Source organism: Bubalus bubalis, chromosome 6 (assembly GCF_019923935.1).
Source record: "Bubalus bubalis isolate 160015118507 breed Murrah chromosome 6, NDDB_SH_1, whole genome shotgun sequence".
NCBI classification, from domain to species: Eukaryota; Metazoa; Chordata; class Mammalia; order Artiodactyla; family Bovidae; genus Bubalus; species Bubalus bubalis.
In genome coordinates this window covers 68910791-68932374 of record NC_059162.1, presented here as the reverse complement: position 1 = coordinate 68932374, position 21584 = coordinate 68910791, and the positions used below count along the sequence as shown (strand labels likewise).

General features: G+C 41.6%; 1 protein-coding gene across 1 annotated transcript in view; it reads right to left on the bottom strand.

Moving 5' to 3' along the window:
* Positions 1 to 21103, bottom strand: part of SLC44A5 (solute carrier family 44 member 5) — a 423585-nt gene extending 402482 nt beyond the window's left edge. The window contains exon 1 of the mRNA XM_025288440.3: positions 20960 to 21103. Coding sequence (XP_025144225.1) covers positions 20960 to 20993 — 34 coding nt within the window. The 5' untranslated portion in view covers positions 20994 to 21103. The remainder of the gene's footprint in view (positions 1 to 20959) is intronic.
* Positions 21104 to 21584: the final 481 nt, after the last annotated feature.

Sequence of the window (21584 nt, the reverse complement as noted above, 5' to 3'; positions counted from 1 at the left end):
GCTGGGCTGGAAGAAGCACAAGCTGGGATCAAGATTGCTGGGAGAAATATCACTAACATCAGATATGCAGATGACACCACCCTTATGGCAGAAAGTAAAGAAGAACTAAAGAGCTTCTTGATGAAAGTGAAAGAGGAGAGTGAAAAAGTTGGCTTAAAGCTCAACATTCAGAAAACGAAGATCATGGCATCTGGTCCCGTCACTTCATGGCAAATAGATGGGGAAACAGTGGAAACAGTGTCAGACTTTATTTTGGGGGGCTCCCAAATCACTGCAGATGGTGATTGCAGCCATGAAATTAAAAGACGCTTACTCCTTGGAAGACAAGTTACGACCAACCTAGACACCTTATTAAAAAGCAAAGACATTACTTTGCCAACAAAGGCCCATCTAGTCAAAGCTATGGTTTTTCTGGTAGTCGTGTATGGATGTGAGAGTTGGACTATAAAGAAAGCTGAGCACAGAAGAATTGATGCTTTTGAACTGTGGAGTTGGAGAAGACTCTTGAGAGTCCCTTGGACTGCAAGGAAATCCAACCAATCCATCCTAAAGGAGATCAGTCCTAAATATTCATTGGAAAGACTGATGCTGAAGCTGAAACTCCAATACTTTGTCCACCTGATGCAAAGAACTGACTCATTAGAAAAGATCCTGTTGTTGGGAAAGATTGAAGGCAGGAGGAAAAGGGGACGATGGAGGATAAGATGGTTGGATAGCATCACTGACTCAATGGACATGAGTTTGAGTAAACTCCGGGAGTTGGTGATGGACAGGGAGGCCTGGTGGGCTGAAGTCCATGGGGTCACAAAGAGTTGGACACCACTAAGCAACTGAACTGAACTGAATTGAAGATAAGTGAAAGCACCTGTCTTCTGTTAACACTGAGTTTGAAGGAATTGCACATTGTGTGCACACTCTGACTCAAAATAATATTCTAATTCCAGGTCATAAATGGAAGACCTCTGTTGCTCCATCTGCCACATTATCCATAGACAATACAGCCAATTTCAGAGCATGTGGTGAAAAGCCACATTGGACTAAAAGTCGGATCTGAATTTCAATCCAAGCTTGCTCAAGTTCTGACTGAGTAACTTTGGAAAAGTAATTTTAACCTCCCTGAGCCTAAATTTGCTGCTGCTGTTGCTGCTGCTATTTAGTCGCTAAGTCGTGTTCAACTCTTTGTAATCACATGGACTGTAGCCCACCAGGCTCCTCTGTCCATGGGGATTCTTCAGGCAAGAAACTGGAGTGGGTTGCCATTTCCTTCTCCAGGGGATCTTCCCTACCCAGGGATGGAACCCAAGTCTTCTGTTTGGCAGGTGGATTCTTTACCTCTGAGCCTGGCAAGTCCAAGCCTAAGTTTACTCACCTTCAAAAGGAATTAAGCTAAACCATTTCTAAAATCTTTCCCACTTTTAGCATAGATAACATAGGGTTTTAACCCATAGTTTTAACTCTAATGACTTCTAAGTACATACCACAGCTTGCTAATCAGAAATTGGTTGGAAACTATCAGTATTTTAGACTTTTATATTGATGATTATTTCAAGTTACAATTAAAAAAAAAAAAGAACTCACCACATGAATTTTACAATCAATATTAAAAGAAAAACTAACATCATAAATGGAAATAGATCAGCTTTGGAAAAATTGAAATGAAAAGGTAAAGTTCCAAAAGGGAAAAAAAAGAACATGTTTAAACATAGCAGTGGAGTCTTCTAAGCCAGATCCAAAGTTCATTACAGTCTCCAAATGAAATATTAAAAGATAGAAATTTTCCTGACCTTAGCATAATATCTAACTGCCTATAAAAATAATAATAAGACCAACAGAAAAGCTGAATTCCAATCTTAATAATATTTCATTATTATTGTAAAAGTTGTACAAAAGATTTTACATTATTATTGAAAAACCTGAAAAAGTTGACAGGTCAACTTTTTAAAAGTGGTCATAAGTCAAATGTAAAATGGCATTCAAAATTACAATGAAATGCAAATTCCCTGGTAGTCAAGTAGTTAGGATCCAGAGCTTTCACTGCCCTGGTCCAGGTTCAATCTCTGGACAGGGAACTGAGATCCCACAAGCTGTGCAGCACCACCAGAAAGTTATAATGTAATGATAGAGTGATGTGTAATTTGACAGTAAGCAACAAAAACTCCATGCTGCCTTGATTTTAGAAATGGGAAAAATTACACCTGCAGACCTTCCCTACCTCATGAAGATTACTGAGTTAACAATTATAAAGGTGCTATACCTTGGAAGAAAATTAGCAATGCAACAGGAACAGGGAAAGAGGCTATGGTACCATTTTCTTTTAAATCATTTTAGTAAAAAAGATTATTAAACTCACAATTTTAATAACAATATAAGAATCAACTTGGGTTTTCAATGTATAATATTTTACCCCAAATTTCAAAGTGAGACGTATAAAGTTAACACAAATGAATAAATTCATTTGTCAACTCTTAAAATTAATTTGATATTACATATCTGCAGTTTATAATGAAATAATTTTTAATAAATTCCTTTTTGTTAAATAAGACTGACCCAAAATTAGAAAATACTTATAACAAAAGAAGGGAGGGAGGGAGGAAAGGAGGAAGGTATCTGAAAAGATATTTTCTCTTTCCTCCCTTCAATATTTTGAGGGAGATAGAAGCTTCAATACTTTGGCCACCTGATGTGAAGAACTGACTCATTGGAAAAGACCATGATGCTGGAAAAGATTGAGGGCAGGAGGAGACAGGGATGACAGAGGATGAGATGGTTGGATGGCGTCACCAACTCAATGGACATGAGTTTGAGCAAGCTCTGGGAGTTGGTGATGGACAGGGAAGCCGGGCATGCTGCAGTCCATGGGGTCGCAAAGAGTCGGACACAACTGAGTGACTGAACTGAACTGAACTGGACTTGTAGCCTGCCAGGCTCCTCTGTCCATAGATTTCGGTAATATATCCAGAATTATACTAGACATTTTAGATTAAAGGGTAAATATCACACAATCAGGACTCTCAAGGTGTTCATAGTCTAGTGGTAGGTATTTACGAAGAAACCTACAGGAAAGAACAACCAACAGGCACATGGCAAAGTCCCTTTGGTGCAATCCCATAAAACTCTAGACCAACTCCAGACAGGTGACAACTTACAGAGAGCCCGGTTTGATTCAGGAAAATTAATCCAAGACACAGGAAGATTGGAAGCAGTCCTAGGAAAGAACAGTTTCTAGCAGACTTACTTGGGCACAGGGCACTGTTCTCTCCTGCCTGAAACACACACTTCCCTAATAATATTACCAGGATAATGGGAGGCGGGGTAAGCTACAGTGATACTTTGACCCTGGGATGTTAAGCCAGTGACTGATTTCCTGTCAGGCTTTTGGTTCCTTTTGCTTCAGGGCACAGGTAAGACTAAAGACCCCCTGGAGAAATGAGAAAGCAGATGGACAAATAAACTCTACACTTTAAATCTTAAATCTATATAGGAGGACAAATAGACCTAAGTGGAAGATGTAATGGGGGAAGCAAAGAGGAAAAGTTTAACTGTTTTTGTAGGGAGTGTCAAAGGGGAAGATGGGGATGAAAGTTTAACCGAGTAGTGACATTGTGCTGAGGTTTGAAGGATAAATAGGAATTTTCAGCATTATACACACACACACACACACACACACACACACACACACAACATCACAAAGGCAGAGGAAGCATAAAAGAATGCGTGTGGTCCCAGCACTAGAATGGTGGGTCCTTAAGTTTAGGATGGGTGTGGAAAAGATGAAGCAGGAAAGATTCTGAGGGGTCAGATTCTAGAGAGTCTGATATGCCTTGGTGTGGAATTTCGATTTTGTCCTAGGTAGAGGTGATGGAGGAGAAGGCAGTGGCAACCCACTCCAGTACTCTTGCCTGGAAAATCCCATGGGTGGAGGAGCCTGGTAGGCTGCAGTCCATGGGATTGCTGGGAGTTGGACACAACTGAGTGATTTCACTTTCACTTTCACTTTCCTGCATTGGAGGAGGAAATGGCAACCCACTCCAGTGTTCTTGTCTGGAGAATCCCAGGGAAGGGGGAGCCTGGTGGGCTGCCGTCTATGGGGTCACACAGAGTCGGACATGACTGAAGCGACTTAGCAGTAGCAGCAGCAGCAGCAGCAGAGGTGATGGAGGGCCATTACTTTAAGACTGTGAAATGATCAAACATGCAAGTTGGTGGTAGCATATCTGCAATACTGTGAAAAATAAGTTAAGAGATGATTTAGGCCTTATGCAAAGAGACCTTTTAGTGTACAGGTAGTTCTAATCCATACTAGAAATGAGGAGTGCTGAATTACATCTGTGACAGTGAAGGTAAAGAAAAGTAGATACTATCAGGATCAGTAGTAATGACCAACTTCATTTGCTTGAGCAGAGGCCTGTAAAAGAGTGTCAAGGATGACTCCATTTTCCCCACTTGTGTAGCCAAGTGGATAAAGGTGATGATAAATAAAACCTCAACTATAGAAAATTATATATGAACAAAACTAGTGTAGTCTGCAAATGAAAAGTTGGATTAGGACAATGAGATGCTTTGTTCTATTACATGCAAAAAAAAAATTTTTTTGATTGAGGCTACATCTAGGTTTAAATGAGCATTCTTTACTAGTTAATAACTTTGAGTAAATTATTTAATTTCTATAAAGTTAGTCTTAGCCAACATTAATTTGTTTATAATTCATCTTGTTTCAAAGAAGATTTAAAGTAGTTTATAAAACTACATACATTTCAACAAAACAAAGTATATATAGAAAGATGATGACAGGAAAGAAGAATAAAGATATGAAAAACAAAATTAATTCACAAATGCATAATTTATGATTCCATAGTCTTACATAAGAAGCAGGCACATTCTCAGTTTTGAGCTTCCAAGCTACCCTTCCTAGCTTAAAAAAACTAAGATCATGGCATCCAGTCCCTTCACTTCATGGCAAATAGAAGGGGAAAAGGTGGAAGTAGTGACAGATTTCCTCTTCTTGGGCTGTACAGATGGTAACTGCAGCCATGAACTTAGAAAATGATTGCTTCTTGGTAGGAAAGCTGAGACAAACCTAGACTGTGCCTTAAAAAGCAAAGACAGCACTTGGCTGACAAAGGTCCATATGGTCAAGACTATGGCCTTTCCAGTAGTCATATATGGATGTGAGAGCTGAACAGAAAAGAAAGCAGAGTGCCGAAGAATTGATGTTTTCAAACTGTGGTGCTGGAGAATACTCTTGTGTGTCCCTTGGAAAGCAAGGAAATCAAACCAATCAATCTTAGAGGAAATCAACCCTGAAACACCAAGGTATATCAGAAGGATGAATGCTGAAGATGAAGCACTAATACTTTGGTCACCTGATGTGAACAGCTAACTCATTGGAAAAGACCCTGATGCTAGGAAAGATTGAAGGAAGAAAGAGAAGGGAGCAACAGATGATGAGATGGTTGGACAGTATTACCAATTCAATGTACATGAACTTGGGCAAATTCCAGATGGTGAGGGACAGGGAAGACTGGAGTGCTTTAGTTCATGGGGTCACAAAGAGTTGGTCATGACTTGGTGACTGAACCAAGCTATCTACCCATATGGGAAACTCAATGAGTTTCATGACTTATTTTGTCCATTGTTAGCTAGTGACACTCAGAAAAACTTCATCAGGTACTCATAATGCAGATATTTCATAAAAGAGTGATCAGCATGAGACATACATCCTTGAACCTCATATGACTTCATATGTCAAGTTTTTCAATGCCAGTCAGCACTACAATAGCTAAACACAAATCAGCAAAAGCATGTCTATGTGGGGTCAAAATAATAAGCTGGATAAAAACCTATCTCAAGGTCTGGATGATACTAGTCAATCTAATCACACTAGGACCACAGCCTTGTCTAACTCAATGAAACTAAGCCATGCCTGTGGGGCAACCCAAGACGGGTGGGTCATGGTGGAGAGATCTGACAGAATGTGGTCCACTGGAGAATGGAATGGCAAGAAACTTCAGTATTCTTGCCTTGAGAACCCCATGAACAGTATGAAAAGGCAAAATTATAGGATACTGAAAGAGAAACTCCCCAGGTCAGTAGGTGCCCAATATGCTACTGGAGATCAGTGGAGAAATAACTCCAGAAAGAATGAAGGGATGGAGCCAAAGCAAAAAGAATACCCAGCTGTGGATGTGACTGGTGATAGAAGCAAGGTCCGATGCTGTAAAGAGCAATATTGCATAGGAACCTGGAATGTTAGGTCCATGAATCAAGGCAAATTGGAAGTGGTCAAACAAGAGATGGCAAGAGTGAATGTCGACATTCTAGGAATCAGCGAACTGAAATGGACTGGAATGGGTGAACTTAATTCAGATGACCATTATATCTACTACTGTGGGAAGGAATCCCTCAGAAGAAATGGAGTGGCCATCATGGTCAACAAAAGAGTCCAAAATGCAGTACTTGGATGCAATCTGAAAAATGACAGAATGATCTCTGTTTGTTTCCAAGGCAAACCATTCAATATCACAGTAATCCAAGTCTATGCCCCAACCAGTAACGCTGAAGAAGCTGAAGTTGAACGGTTCTATGAAGACCTACAAGACCTTTTAGAACTAATGCCCCAAAAAGATGTCCTTTCCATTATAGGGGACTGGAATGCAAAAGTAGGAAGTCAAGAAACACCTGGAGTAACAGGCAAATTTGGCCTTGGAATACGGAATGAAGCAGGGCAAAGACTAATAGAGTTTTGCCAAGAAAATGCACTGGTCATAACAAACACCCTCTTCCAACAACACAAGAGAAGACTCTATACATGGACATCACCAGATGGTCAACACTGAAATCAGATTGATTATATTCTTTGCAGCCAAAGATGGAGAAGCTCTATACAGTCAGCAAAAACAAGACCAGGAGCTGACTGTGGCTCAGATCATCAACTCCTTATTGCCAAATTCAGACTGAAATTGAAGAAAGTAGGGAAAACCACTAGACCATTCAGGTATGACCTAAATCAAATCCGTTATGATTATACAGTGGAAGTGAGAAATAGATTTGAGGGCCTAGATCTGATAGATAGAGTGCCTGAGGAACTATGGAATGAGGTTCGTGACATGGTGCAGGAGACAGGGATCAAGGCCATCCCCATGGAAAAGAAACGCCAGAAAGCAACATGGCTGTCTGGGAAGGCCTTCCACATAGCCGTGAGACGCAGAGAAGCGAAAAGCAAAGGAGAAAAGGAAAGATATAAACATCTGAATGCCGAGTTCCAAAGAATAGCAAGAAGAGATAAGAAAGCTTTCTTCAGCAATCAATGCAAAGAAATAGAGGAAAACAACAGAATGGGAAAGACTAGGGATCTCTTCAAGAAAATCAGAGATACCAAAGGAACATTTCATGCAAAGATGAGCTCGATAAAGGACAGAAATGGTATGGACCTAACAGAAGCAGAAGATATTAAAAAGAGATGGCAAGAATACACAGAAGAACTGTACAAAAAAGATCTTCACGACCCAGATAATCATGATGGTGTGATCACTGACCTAGAGCCAGACATCCTGGAATGTGAAGTCAAGTGGGCCTTAGAAAGCATCACTACGAACAAAGCTAGTGGAGGTGATGGAATTCCAGTTGAGCTATTCTAAATCCTGAATCCAGTGTCAGACTTTATTTTTCTGGGCTCCAAAATCACTACAGATCTTGACTGCAGCCATGAAATTAAAAGACGCTTACTCCTTGGAAGGAAAGTTATGACCAACCTAGATAGCATATTCAAAAGCAGAGACATTACTTTGCCAACAAAAGTTCGTCTAGTCAAAGCTATGGTTTTTCCTGTGGTCATGTATGGATGTGAGAGTTGGACTGTGAAGAATGCTGAGCGCCAAAGAATTGGTGCTTTTAAACTGTGGTGTTGGAGAAGACTGTTGAGAGTCCCTTGGACTGCAAGGAGATCCAACCAGTCCATTCTGAAGGAGATCAGCCCTGGGATTTCTTTGGAAGGAATGATGCTAAAGCTGAAACTCCAGCACTTTGGCCACCTCATGTGAAGAGTTGACTCATTGGAAAAGACTCTAATGCTGGGAGGGACTGGGGGCAAGAGGAGAAGGGGACGACAGAGGATGAGATGGCTGGATGGCATCACTGACTCGATGGACGTGAGTCTGAGTGAACTCCGGGAGTTGGTGATAGACAGGGAGGCCTGGCGTGCTGCTATTCATGGGGTCGCAAAGAGTCGGACACGACTGAGCGACTGATCTGATCTGATAGGAATGAAAAGACTACATGCTTATTCCTCCCTACATGAGGAGATTCCTCATTAACAGCCCTAACCTCAAGTTACTCAAGGATACCATAGTGCCAACTTCCCATCCCTGAGGGATTCTTGATGGTTGACTTGACCTCTGGTCTGCCAGTGGCCATTCTCAAGGTTCTTCAGCCTTCAGTTCAGTTCAGTCGCTCAGTCGTGTCCGACTCTTTGCGACCCCATGAACCGCAGTACGCCAGGCCTCCTTGTCCATCACCAACTCCCGGAGTTCACTCAAACTCATGTCCATAAAGTCAGTGATACCATCCAGCCATCTCATCCTCTGTCATCCCCTTCTCCTCCTGCCCCCAATCTCTCCCAGCATCAGGGTCTTAGTACGTACAAATACCCAGTTTTCAGAAATACAAGATGTAGCATAAAACCACACTAAATAGGACCAGCTGGAAGAAAGCCTAGACTCATGTAAGTTCTCAATATTCAAAAGATATTCCATTCCTTTAACATAATATAAACAATTAGCTAAAAATATTACCATTAGAATTCTTCAAAGGCTTGTTTTAGTAAGTTATTTCTAATTAATATACTTTTCTACCACTTAGTGCTGCCAAAAACTTAAAAATGGCTTGTTTGCCAAATGGTTTAAATAGGTTACATGCCTCTCTTGATCCATATAAACTTATGTATAGTCAATTAATTTGCTTATCCATCATACTTAAGGCATTGATTCAGAATAAGGTAAAGAGAATTTACAGAGGTTAAAACATAACCAGTCTTGTCCTTAGAATTTGGCATGTGAACCACATGTCTTTTTGTCTTTGGGTTGTGTCTATAGATTACTAAATAAAGTTTGTGTGTCAGAAGTATGATAATTATTCAATGCAGAATTTCTATTGCATGTATCTCAATGTAAGTTTTTCTTAAGGACTAAGAAGGGCAAGAGAAGGGGTGAATTCCAGTGTTATTCTTTTTTTATTGAAATTTATTTTTATTTGGAGGATAATTGCTTTACAATATTGTGTTGGTTTCTGCCACATATCAACATGAATCAGCCATAGATATATGCAACACTACTCCTTATAACTTCAAGTCTGTCCTACCTTCCACAACTAAGATATCCCTAGACAGGTTTATTTATGAACAAAGATCTTTTTTAAATAACATAATGCTTCTTTTTTAGTCCTAGATATTCTTTCACTACAGTAAAGGTGTTAAATCAGCAGAATCAAAGTCATTGCCATGGAAAAAGAATGTGATAACATTTTTGTGCAGCCAAACAAAGTATAAATAAGAGTATGAGAACAGTGGATAAAAAGAAAAAAGAACTTAATTCAAAGTGAAAAATACCCGGAGGGATGGAATGGGGAGGGAGGAGGGAGGAGGGTTCAGGATGGGGAACACATGTATACCTCTGGCGGATTCATTTTGATATTTGGCAAATCTAATACAGTTATGTTAAGTTTAAAAATAAAATAAAATTAAAAAAAAAAAAAAAAAAAAAAAAACAAAGTGAAAAATACTGTTAATACCAGAACTTGTGAAATATGAATGTTCATTAAGTAGCTTTTACAGTTTTTTCTAATTTTATGATTTATGATATTCTTAAACTAATACTAACAAAATGTATATATAGGCTAACTTCAAAATGACTTTTGAATTTTTTTGTAGGGCAAGCCTAGAGTGATAATACACTTTTAATAAACTTTTAATGTCAATTTAAAAATATTACTTTTATCTCTGGATTTGGATATTCAAACACAATCCAATGAACTGCCAAATGTTCATAAAAAAGAACCTGTCCTTCAAGTTTTTTAAATACATAAATTTTAAATTGCTTCTTATAAAACTGGATTTAAAATTTCTCATCCTTTCACTCAACAAGCACTTAGGACAGTCGTGACTTAGTTCAGAGTCTTCCTTGTCAGATAATGCACACATCAACAGTCGGACTGTGAAGGGTGCAGCTTTCCCCTGAAGTCCTAATGGCCAAAAGAGGCCATGGGAAAAATGGCTGAGAGACTACCCAGCCTTTCTCATTAAAGAGCTAGAGCTTAACAAATCATCCTGTTCTTGATTATTTCTTTCATAACACTGTCGGACAGATGCAGAATAGGAATCAGCAATATAAAATTGTGGTTCCCCAACTGAATCAAGGATTTTTTTTTACCATAACTTTAATGTCCCTCTAATGTCATGGGCCCAGTGGGAAACAATGCAAGTTTATAAAAATAGTAAAATACAAGGGGAACCAACAGAAGGCAGGACAGGGAGGTGGGGAGAGAAAGCAAAGACAAAAAGAAAAAAGCCTGTCTTTATTTGAATTTAATTTTTAAACAGCTGTGCCTCATCTAAACGTAGAACAATGGCATAGGTCAAACAGACTCTTTCGGAAGGAGCTTGCTAACTCCTCTCTGAAAGAATGAAAAAATGATGGGGCTATCCCAGGATTTCTTGACCTCGGCACTGTTGACAATTTGAACCAGATAATTCTTTGTTGTGAGGGCTGTCCTGGGCATTACAAAATGTTTAGCATCATCCCTGGTCTCTACCCACCAGAAACCAATAGCATCACCCCAGTAATTGACAATCAAAAATGTCTTCAAGACACTGCAAAATTGCCTCTGGTCAAGAACGACCAGGCTTGCCCCTACACAAAATATTTTTAAACTTGTCCTTAGTTCCTTCTGAGCTTCCAGCTGACAGAATGGACTGCTACAGTCAGCAACATGATGACTGGCACGCTTTCCTCTCATGGCAACTTTCTCCTACCGTGGTATATTTTATTAAATATTTCATCAGGAAATCCATTTCTATTTCTCTTCTCATACTATATTTAATATTTTTAAAGATAATCTGTTTACAGAAATAAAAGACAAAAAAGAAACATCCTTATAACTAAGTAATATAAAACCATTGTACATTAATTCCCTCCTTATCTCCCCAAGAAATTGTCCTAGAAAGCAGCCAAAATTTAAAATAGTGAAAGAAAGGACTTCCCTGGTGGTCCAGTGCTTAAGATTCTGCCTGCCAATGCAGGGGACATGGTTCCATCCCTGCTCCAGGAAGATTCCACACTCAGTGGGGCAACTAAACTCACGCATCCTAAAGCCCGTGCTCTGCAACAAGAGAAGCCACCGCAATAAGCCTAAGCACCCAACTAGAGAGTAGGCCCACTTGCCGCAATTAGAGAAAAGCCCAAGTGCAACAACAAAGACCCAGTGCAGCCAAAAATAAACAAATCCATTTAAAAAAAAAAGTGTACAGTTCAATGGTTTAAAAAAATAGTGAAAGATAAGTTAAAGACCACCTCACAAAGCAAATGACAAAAGCAAGGAATGAAACCTGCCATCATTTCTCCCAACATAAAAAAGTTCTCTTTTTTCTTGATGACTACGGCTCCCAGCCACAGCACCATTTCTTTACTTCCTTTGCCACGAAACCCCTCCAAAGAGTTGACTCTGATGTCTCCAATTCTTCTCCTCCCATGCTCTCTTGACCTATTCCAACTGCCCTTGTCAAGGTCTTCAATAACCTTCACAGTAATAAATGCCATGGTCACTTCTTAACCCTCATGTTACTTTATCAGCAGCATTTGACACAGTCGATTATTCTTTTCTACTTTGATACACTTTCTCCCTTGGCTCTGGGACCCCTCACACTCTTGACTTTCCCCTTACTCACCAGTTGCTCTTTCTAAATTTCCTTTACCAGTTTCCACTCCATCTCCCTTCCCTCGTAATAATACAGTAATCTTGGGCTTAGATCATGTCTCTCAGACTACTCACTTGCCAGGAAGTGAGTGCTTATTCAGCCTAAGGTCTTACCACCTAGGTGCCAATGTCTCCCAAATTCACATCATCAGCCCAGCCTCTCCCCCAGACTCCAGATTCATGTGTTTGACCTCCTACTTGTCATCTCCACTTGAATATCAAATGAACACTTCAACTTATATGTGTCCAAAACGGATCTCCAAAAAAAAAAAAAAAAAAAACTGAACTACTTTCTCACTAAACTTGCCCCATCCACAATCTTCCTTCCAATACCGGCTGATAACGACTCCATCCTATTAGTAGCTCAGGTCACAAACTATGGAATCATCCATGACTCATATCTTTCTCTCACACAGCCTGTTAGTTCCGGAAACCATATTAGCTCCACCCTCAAAATATATTCTGGGTCTTTCCATTTCTCAGGCCCTCCAACTGCTACCGCCCTGATAGTTACCACCATCATTTCTCAACTGAAACATTTCAAGACTCTTTACTGGTCTTCTAGCTTCTCTCTTGCCCCGAGAGGATATTTTCGACATGGTAGCCACAACAATTCTTTTCAAATTGTCAGTCAGAGCCTATTATTCCTTTGTTCAAAACCTTCAATGATGCCCCATTTCACTGAGGATTAAAGTCAAAGTCTTTAAAATTGCCCACAGGGCTGGATGTAATCTAGTCCTCCCTCACTGTTCTGCCCCCCTTTCCTATTTCTATTCTCTTTACTAATTTCACTCACTCTCCTTTCTGTTTATCAAACATGCCAGGATACTCTCACCAGGGGGTCTTTGCCCTGGCTTTTATCTCTTTCTGAAAGATTCTTCCTCCTCCATAAAAACTACTTTGTCTCCTTCAATATTATGTTTCCAATTAAGTCTACCTAATCATCCTATTCAGAGAAGGCAATGGCACCCCACTCCAGTGCTCTTGCCTGGAAAATCCCACGGGTGGAGGAGCCTGGTAGGATGCAGTCCATGGGGCTGCAAAGAGTCAGACACGACTGAATGACTTCACTTTCACTTTTCACTTTCATGCATTGGAGAAGGAAATGGCAACCCACTCCAGTGTTCTTGCCTGGAGAATCCCAGGGACAGGGGAGCCTGGTGGGCTGCCATCTATGGGGTCGCACAGAGTCGGACATGACTAAAGCGACTTAGCAGCAGCAGCAGCAGCAATCATCCTATTAATAGCTCACCCTCCCACATTAGGCCATCACCAGCCTTCCAAATCCCCCAGACCATGCTCTATTTTTTTCCTCATGCTGCTGCTGCTGCTAAGTCGCTCCAGTCGTGTCTGACTCTGTGCGACTCCATAGACTGCAGCCCACCAGGCTCCTCCGTCCATGGGATTTGCCAGGCAAGAGTACTGGAGTGGGGTGCCATTGCTTTCTCCGTTTTTCCTCATAGTACATTTCAATTTTTAATCTCAACAGTTTATTCATGGTCTGTCTTCCCTACCTAAAGACTCCATTTTGTATCCCAAATACACTTCTAGTACAGAGTAAGTCTTCAGTTAATATTTGTCAAGTGAATGAAGAAATGAGTGAGGGGCTGAAATAAAGCAGACTAGTATTCTACACTGAAGTAGAAGGAATCACAGGCTTCTTCATGTTTACTTTATCCTCTTTCTCACTCTCCTTGTTATATATCAAGGGACTAGTTGGGCTAGGAGGGGGCAGGGACTCCTTGGTAGGGAGAAGTAGATAAATATAGCTGGAGAAGGGTTTATTGGGAGATTTTAGGTTTTAAGGGACTTTTTGTCTTTTCGGTTTGGAGGGCTGTTGGAGGACTTGGGGAGCATTTGTAGTCTATCACTCTCATTTTTTCGTTTGGTGGGGCTTTTATTTGGAAGGTACCTGCCAAACCAAGTGAACTATAGAGGGCAGAAATGAGGACCAATCAAAGAAGTGGAGGAGAAGGAATCAAGCTACTAAAAGGAACTTAAGGGAAATAGGGAAAAGAGAACTGCGGGTTTTTAGCCCAGCTCTCTGAAGTAATAAAGAGAACTAAGATTCAAGGCCAATGCCAAGACTAGTAATGAAGATTGTGAATTCAGTGTTCCTTTTATTCCCAGGAGCCTGGAAGTAGCAGCTAGCTTAGGGGAAACCCTGGAGTAATTATATAAATAAAAAAATTAATCTTTTATATATAAAAGATATGTAAATATAAAGATTAATAATGATATATTGATCTTTTATATACAAAAATTATATAAATAAGTAAATTGTTACAGTGGAAGGTTTTAAAACTATATATGTTTTTTTACACATCCACGGTCTCCCCTACTATTTACACACCAATAAGAGGGTCCCTACCTCCCAAGATAAAGGTACAAAAGTAATGAACCACAGATATATTAATTATCCAATGTTGTGTAACAAACGTTAGTGGCTCAGCACAACAGTAACCATTTACCATCTCTCACTGTTTCTGCAACATTGGAATCCAAAAGTAGGCTGGTTGGGTAGACCTAGGTAAGGATTTCTCATGACATTCAGTTAGATGTTGGCTAAGGCTATAGACACCTGAAGGCTTAACTGGGCTAGAGGGTCTGTTTCTAAGGTAGGTCGTGCACAAGGTGGGCAAGCTGAAGCTGGCTCTTAGCAAGAGGCCTCAGTTCTTTCCCACATGGGCCTCTCCACCAGAATGCCTGAGTGCTTTCACAACTTGGCCGCTGGTCTTCCCCAAAGTAAGCAGTATAAGAGAGCACCAGATATACAAGAGCATGACAGAAGCCGCCATGTCTTTATGTACAACATAGCCTTCCACCCCACGCTACAGGCCACAAACAGCCCCAACTCAGTGTGGGACAGGAGTATGGAAGGGTGTGAACACCAGGAGGCAAAAAACACTGACGCCATCTTAAAGGCTAGCTACCACAGCAGGCAAATGGCTTTCCACATGAATGGCAAAATGACTTGAATCTGCCTCAGAGGGGACCACATGCATCTTTTCCAAATATACCACTTCAAAAAATGAGAACATTTGTTCACTTTGTCTGGCCTCCCTATCTCTAGAGAGGCCCTAAAACCTCTGTACAATATCACCTTAGCATTTGTGGGCAGTTAGCCTACTTTGTTAGCAATGTATTTCTAATTTTTAAAGTGGATCACAAACAATAAAGTTGTGATACTTCTGAGGAAAGTGTATCATCCTCTTGATTCAGCATGAAAAAGCAAAATTGATCTCCCTTTCTATGTTAGACTTGAGAGATCTTGAGGAAAGTGAACAGGTAATAAAACACTGAATATAACTCAGCTATTAAAAAGAACGCATTTGGATCAGTTCTAATGAGATGGATGAAACTGGAGTCTATTATACAGAGTGAAGTCAGTCAGAAAGAAAAACAACAATACAGTATAATAACGTATATATATATGGAATTTAGAGAGATGGTGATGATGACCTTATATGCAAGACAGCTAAAGAGACACAGATATAAAGAACAGACTTTTGGACTGTGGAAGAAGGCAAGGGTGGGATGATTTGAGAGAATAACATTGAAACATGTGTATTATCATATGTGAAATAGATCATCAGTTCAAGTTTGATGCATGAAATAGGGCACTCAAAGCCAGTGCACTGGGACAACCCTGAGGGATAATGGGATGGGGAAGGAAGTGGGAGGGGGGTTCAGGATGAGGAACACATGTACACTCATGGCTGATTCATATCAGTGTATGGCAAAAACCACTACAACATTGTAAAGTAATTAGCCTCCAATTAAAATAATTAATTTTAAAAAAAACACTGAACATAGTCAAAGGAGAGTGTGTCATACAGCTTGGTTATGCCTTTATCCACAGTGCAAAATTTATTCTTAGACCCCAAGAAAGTACCTAATATCTTTGTGTCTCAATTTCCTTATATGTAAAATGCAGACATGATCACACTCGCATGCACAGAGTGAAATCTGAATTGACATTGGGAACTGAGCTGTAGTTTAAATACATATCAAGATATGCCTATATACATATCTCTCTCTAGATATACAGAGAGACATATCCTGACTTATACATAATATGCAATTACAAATAATACACTTGACCAAGTTCCTTATATAGACTATTCATATTTGACAGCATTACTCACCTCTTACTATAGCATTTCTCCACTAACTCTATCAACACTGAGCCTTTCTTTTAACTCTAACCTACTATGACTCTCAATGCTATGAAAAAAATCTGATGTCATAAACACATTGTGTTACGGTACCACTAAGGAACAAATCCATTCTTAGTTACATAATCCCTGAGTACTACCAGCCCTGCCAGCCTCAAGAGTCCATCAGAGCACAAAGAAAACAGGGATTAAACAATGATTAAACAATGAGGGAACTAAACAATGTCCTGAAGCTACAAAAACTCCTAACATAGTTTTCATTATTAATTGCTGGCAAAAAATGCAGACAGGTGAAAGTGGGAGAGGCAGTGGAGGGCTTTAAAATTATGATTTACACGTCTTCTAAATATCATGGCACCTTCTAGGAATAAATGCTTATGGGGCAGAAAATCATCCAACAGACCCAATCTCCTGCCCCCTTCCCCACTGCCAACATCTCCACAGCAAGACAGAGACCCAGGAGTATAATTTCCCTGCTGATTAGATGTCAAGCAGATACCTCCAACAAATAGCAGTTTTTATCACTACTTTTTTTATGCTATTTTCATCTGCGAGGTTTATAATCCATAAGAGCTACCTAATAATAAGTAAAATCAAAGAGCTTTTTTAAAAGCCTGTGTGCTTTTATTGTTATAAATGTTTCACAAGTAAAAAGCAGTCAAAAGCATAAAGATACACTGATTTGAACTTCCTTTGTGCTTGAACTAGAGTGTTTCTCTTGGCACACTCTCACATCAGGCTTCTGCTTCTCTTGGCAAAATCATGAACTGGCTGATGTTGTCTCAGAGGCTTTCTCATGTCCCCTTTCCAAGCATCACTCTTCTTTCATGGACCCCTTTCCGTTACCTAGGAGCCTCTCGTGCTGCCTTCCACATTCCACCTACTGTTCTAGGCTCTTTGTACTCCTCCCTTCTACCACTACAATATGCTTTTCCTAAGATTTACTTGCTTTGAAAGGATTGTTGGGGGATGGGGAATGAGGATGATGACTTTTACCAAAATGTTGAATTGTTAATAGTCCTCATTATCTTTAGAATTGTTTCCTTAAGCAGAGATTCCTAGAAATGCTATCAACATCTCAGCCCCAAATATTGCAGGTAAGAGGGCTCTCAGCAGGAGGTCTCAGTTCCTTGATTATAACTAGACCTTTTAGAAAAGTGAAATTCATTGGGTAGGGACTTTACTTGGCCTTGGGTGTTGACTTAGGAAAACTGCTCTCCCTGAAACCATCCTCAAGGATGAGAATGAAGCCCTAAATGTCTAGTGAGCATCCAATAGGCTTCTCACTGCACTTAAACTAAAATCTAACTCCTATTTAGGGTCCAAAAAGTCTGGCCTCTCCCTACCAGTCTCTACCTAACATACTGCACTCCAGCCAAACTGGCAGTTCTTCTGTATTTGAACGTGCCAAGCCACAATCTCATTCCTGCCTTAAGGCTTGCAGCGCCATGTTCCAGCTCTTGGCAGGTAAATTCCTCATCATTTGGTTCCCAGCTCAAACGTCACACTCTAAAGTAACCTCACACACACACACACACACAAATAAAATAAAGTAACCTCACAATCACTTTCCATAATATGTCCTATTTTATTTTCATGATATTAATCATTGTAAAATTTTCTTATTCAGGTATTTGTTTACCTAGTCTTTCCAAGCCTCCCTCTTAATATACCCTTCATTGGGTATCATGTTTATCAATGCACAGAAGCTAGTACATATCCAGTAGTCAATAAAATTGCTGAATGAATGCATAAATAGATGAATCCCAGCATAATTTAACCTTTAAATGTGAATGAGAATCCTTGTTGTACTAATAATACTGGGGGAGGAGGGTTAGTATCACTATAATCAATATAACTAACCTATTTTTATAAGACTTTTATTGAAATGGACTACAGCATATCTTTTCATTAAAATATTATAAATATTGGATTGACAAATATTCTTTTATAAAAGTCATTTTATAAAATGTCTTTTAATGAGTGCCACAAATGAAAGCTAGCATCTTCTGTCAATATTAAAAGACTATTTCCCTCTGGCCAATTTCTAGCTTTCTAGATGTGTAGTGTCTGTTGCAAGGACTACAGGAGCCAATGAGCAACTTGCCTGTCACATGCTCTAACAAATCATCTTTCCCTGCACACAGAGTAGCTAAGCAGAGAAAACAGCTCTGGATAGAGGATAACCAACACAGGCGGGATGTCACAAAGTTCACCCCAGCCTGCCAAAAAAACTAAACTGGCAAACAAAAATGCCCTAGCATTTAGCAGTTTGGTTTAAGTTGGTTGTAGCTTAGAAGCAGATGTCTGGGAGCAGTTCAGCAAGCCGGCAGTCAGATGCTTTTGTAGAGCGCTCCTCTTAAAAGGCAACATTGAGGCAAATTAATGGATTCCAACTTCCTGGGCTTGCCTTTGAACTATCAAAATTAATTGTGCTTTGCTAAAGGGAAACTCGAAGGATTTTCTCAAAGGTTTCTTTCCTTCTAAGAAAGAAATGGTAATTGGGTTTAAAGAAAAAGAAACTCAGCATTAGTAGTGAGAGAGAAACACACACACACACACACACAAATCAGTAAGAGTTAAATAACATAACTTTTAAAGATAACATGTAGTATGAGAAAATCTTATTTTTAAAGAATTACAATAAACTTTCTTGAGACATTTCCTAGGAAAGCCTGGTTATTAATTCCTCCAAAAAAATCTCTTAACATTTAAATGACAAAACTCTATTAATTACTGGTCTTCAATTAGTTCACCATCTAGTTAAATTTTAAAAAATACAATCCTATTTTGGCTTACAAATCAAAAATTTCTTTGTGTTGGGGGAGGGTAGTAATGAGATATGTTTCATCAAACTGTTATACTGGTTCACTTATTAATTTGGCCTCAATTGTATCTTTTTGCATGTCTACCAAGATTAATTTCAGGGTAAGATTGTCTCCAGCTAGCATGTATTGTAAAACTGGAAAAATTTTTCCACTCTTCATGGATCATTTACAATCTGCAAGGTTTGGGGTGGGTATGAAATGTATTTCTGCCAATGGATAGCCGTTCAGCAGTGCTGAAAACCAATCCTTCTGTTTCATTCATGGTGCGATATGGTTCTATAAAAAGGAGTGAACCAAAAGTGCAGCTAATGCACCCTGTCAATCTGTGTTTAGACCAATTCTTTGAGATTATCATAAGAAAATTGTTTGTAGATGAATATATGAATATATTTTCTCATTCTTTCTTTAGTCGTCTACCACTGTAAACATGTACTAATTCATTGGGAGAGAAAAAATCAAGTTTAAGGCCTTTTCTATTTTACAGGAGCTGTATTATTTTTAAAGAAATGCATTGCACTAAAATTATATATCTGTTATAGTTTAGAGCAGAAAAGAGAAAATCCTGGGTGTTTCGTAGCAACATCTAAAAGATTAAGGATCATGGTTTGAAACCCTTTCCAATAAGTGATTTGAGTACTCCGCAGCAATTAAAAGGCAAGCTGAAGCACCAAGATAAAGTTGTGTCCCCCTAGTGACCTCTAGAGTAGAGCTAAGCTCCCACAAGCAAGACTTGGGGAAAAAAGGAAGCAGCAAGCCAAAGCCTAGCGCGCTGCTGCAAACCAAACCTATATTTTCAAGAGTACATCCCTTCGCATCTCAGAGTGTGGTCCTGTTTTATTAAATCCCAAGGCGCGATAAATCTCCGCCTCCCGGGCTATCAGGCGCATTGGGTTGAAATCCAACTTCAAACGCCACTGCTTCCCCCTTCGCACCAAGCTCCGGTGCAGTTCCCCCGGCACAGGCTTCCTCACCGCGCATGGTGCCGAGCTGGTTTCCACCTCTCTGCAGTGCTGCAAGACCACCTCTCCGCCACCGGTAGCTCCCCGGCGTGAGAGTCGAAGCGCTAGGCAGCCGGCCAGCTGCGACCTCTGCTAGTCCGCGCTGAGGTCGCGGGAGGCGAGTGCACCAGCTCCCTGCGCGCAGCGCGGCGCTGGGCGAGTCCTGGATACCCAGCTCCTGCTGGACGCCGCCTACGAGGCTCCCTCCAGAGTCCAGCTCCCGACCACGCCGCGATGCCTGAAGTCACCCCGGCAACAAGCTCATCCTTATCCTCCCTGACAGCGCTTCTCCCCCTCTGAACTTTCCAACTTTAGAAGCCCTGGTTCCAAAGGAGCAACAGGGGCCCGCCTCAACGACGGGAGTCACTGCTCGCCTCAGCAGGTCGGGAAGAGGAGAAAAGCCTGCAGGGACCCGACCCGTAGCAAATCCCCTTGACCATGGGGAAAAGGAGAGCCAGACAGCTCCTATCTCCTCTTGAGGCTGGAGGTTGGGGAAATTGATGCAGAACTTGTCACCCTGGGATGAAGGGACGGAGGGAGGAGGGAGGTTGGGAGGACAGAGTAGTAGAGATGCACCTCGAAAAACTCTCTCTCTCTCTCTCTCTCTCTTTCTTTCACACACACACACACACACACACACAGCCTGATTCCGAAAAGGTTAAGACCCAAGGAGCCGAGTCGCTTCTCTCCCCAGTGCCCTGAGAGGGTAAGGTGCAACAGATACCCAAGCTCTTGGAGTGGGAAAGGAGTGGGGTGAGGACAAGAGTCTCCAGGTTTCCCCGGGTTACAAAAAAGGGGACAAACTCCTATCGGAGTCTCCCCGGAGGTAAAGGAAGGTGCAGCAGTTCTCCCCACCTCCCGGAGAAGGAAAACTCTTCCCCAGCAGGCAGCCTTCCACTTGGCCAAGCCCGGATGTAAACAGGCTAGCCACAGGGGCGGTCGGCGGGTGGGAGGTGGGATGGAGCGAGGTGAGAATGGAGCGTTAACTCACCCTTGATGCTGGGGGGCTTTCTCTTCTTGGCCATCTCCTGTCCCCTCCCCTCCCCCAGACCCCCGGAGCGTTTCCTCCTGCTGTCACCCAGCTCCTGGAGCGGGCACCGTGGAGGGCTTCCAGGCGAGCTCTCGCCGCGGCTCTCAGCTCAGCGAGCTCTTTGTTGCTGTGATGGCATCTGCGAGGCGGCGGCGGCGGCCCGGCTGCGCGCTCGGCTCTGCTCGGCTCGGCTGGGGCGGGCGCCGCCGCCCCTCTGCTCTCCGCCGCGCGGAGCTGGTGAAGCTCGCGCTCGCTCTGCTGCGGCCGCTCAGACTGCGGCGGCGGCTGTGGATGCTGCTGTGCTGCTGCTGCTGGAGGGGGCAGCGCCGGGTCCCCCGAGTGCCCGCCCAACACTGACCTCCCCCTTTCGCACACCCTCCCTCCCCCACTCCCCCACCCCAGGGTGTCCCGTCTGAGCCGCCGGCTCCAATCCAACCAGTGACGGCGCTGTCGTCCAGCCGCCGCTGCTGGGGAAGGCGATGGTGGCGGCGGCAGGGGACTGCTGGAGGAAGTGGGGGTCCCGCGGCCATCTGCGACTCGGGAGGAGAAAGCCAGACGGTCCAACTCTGATGGAGCTCGCATCCTG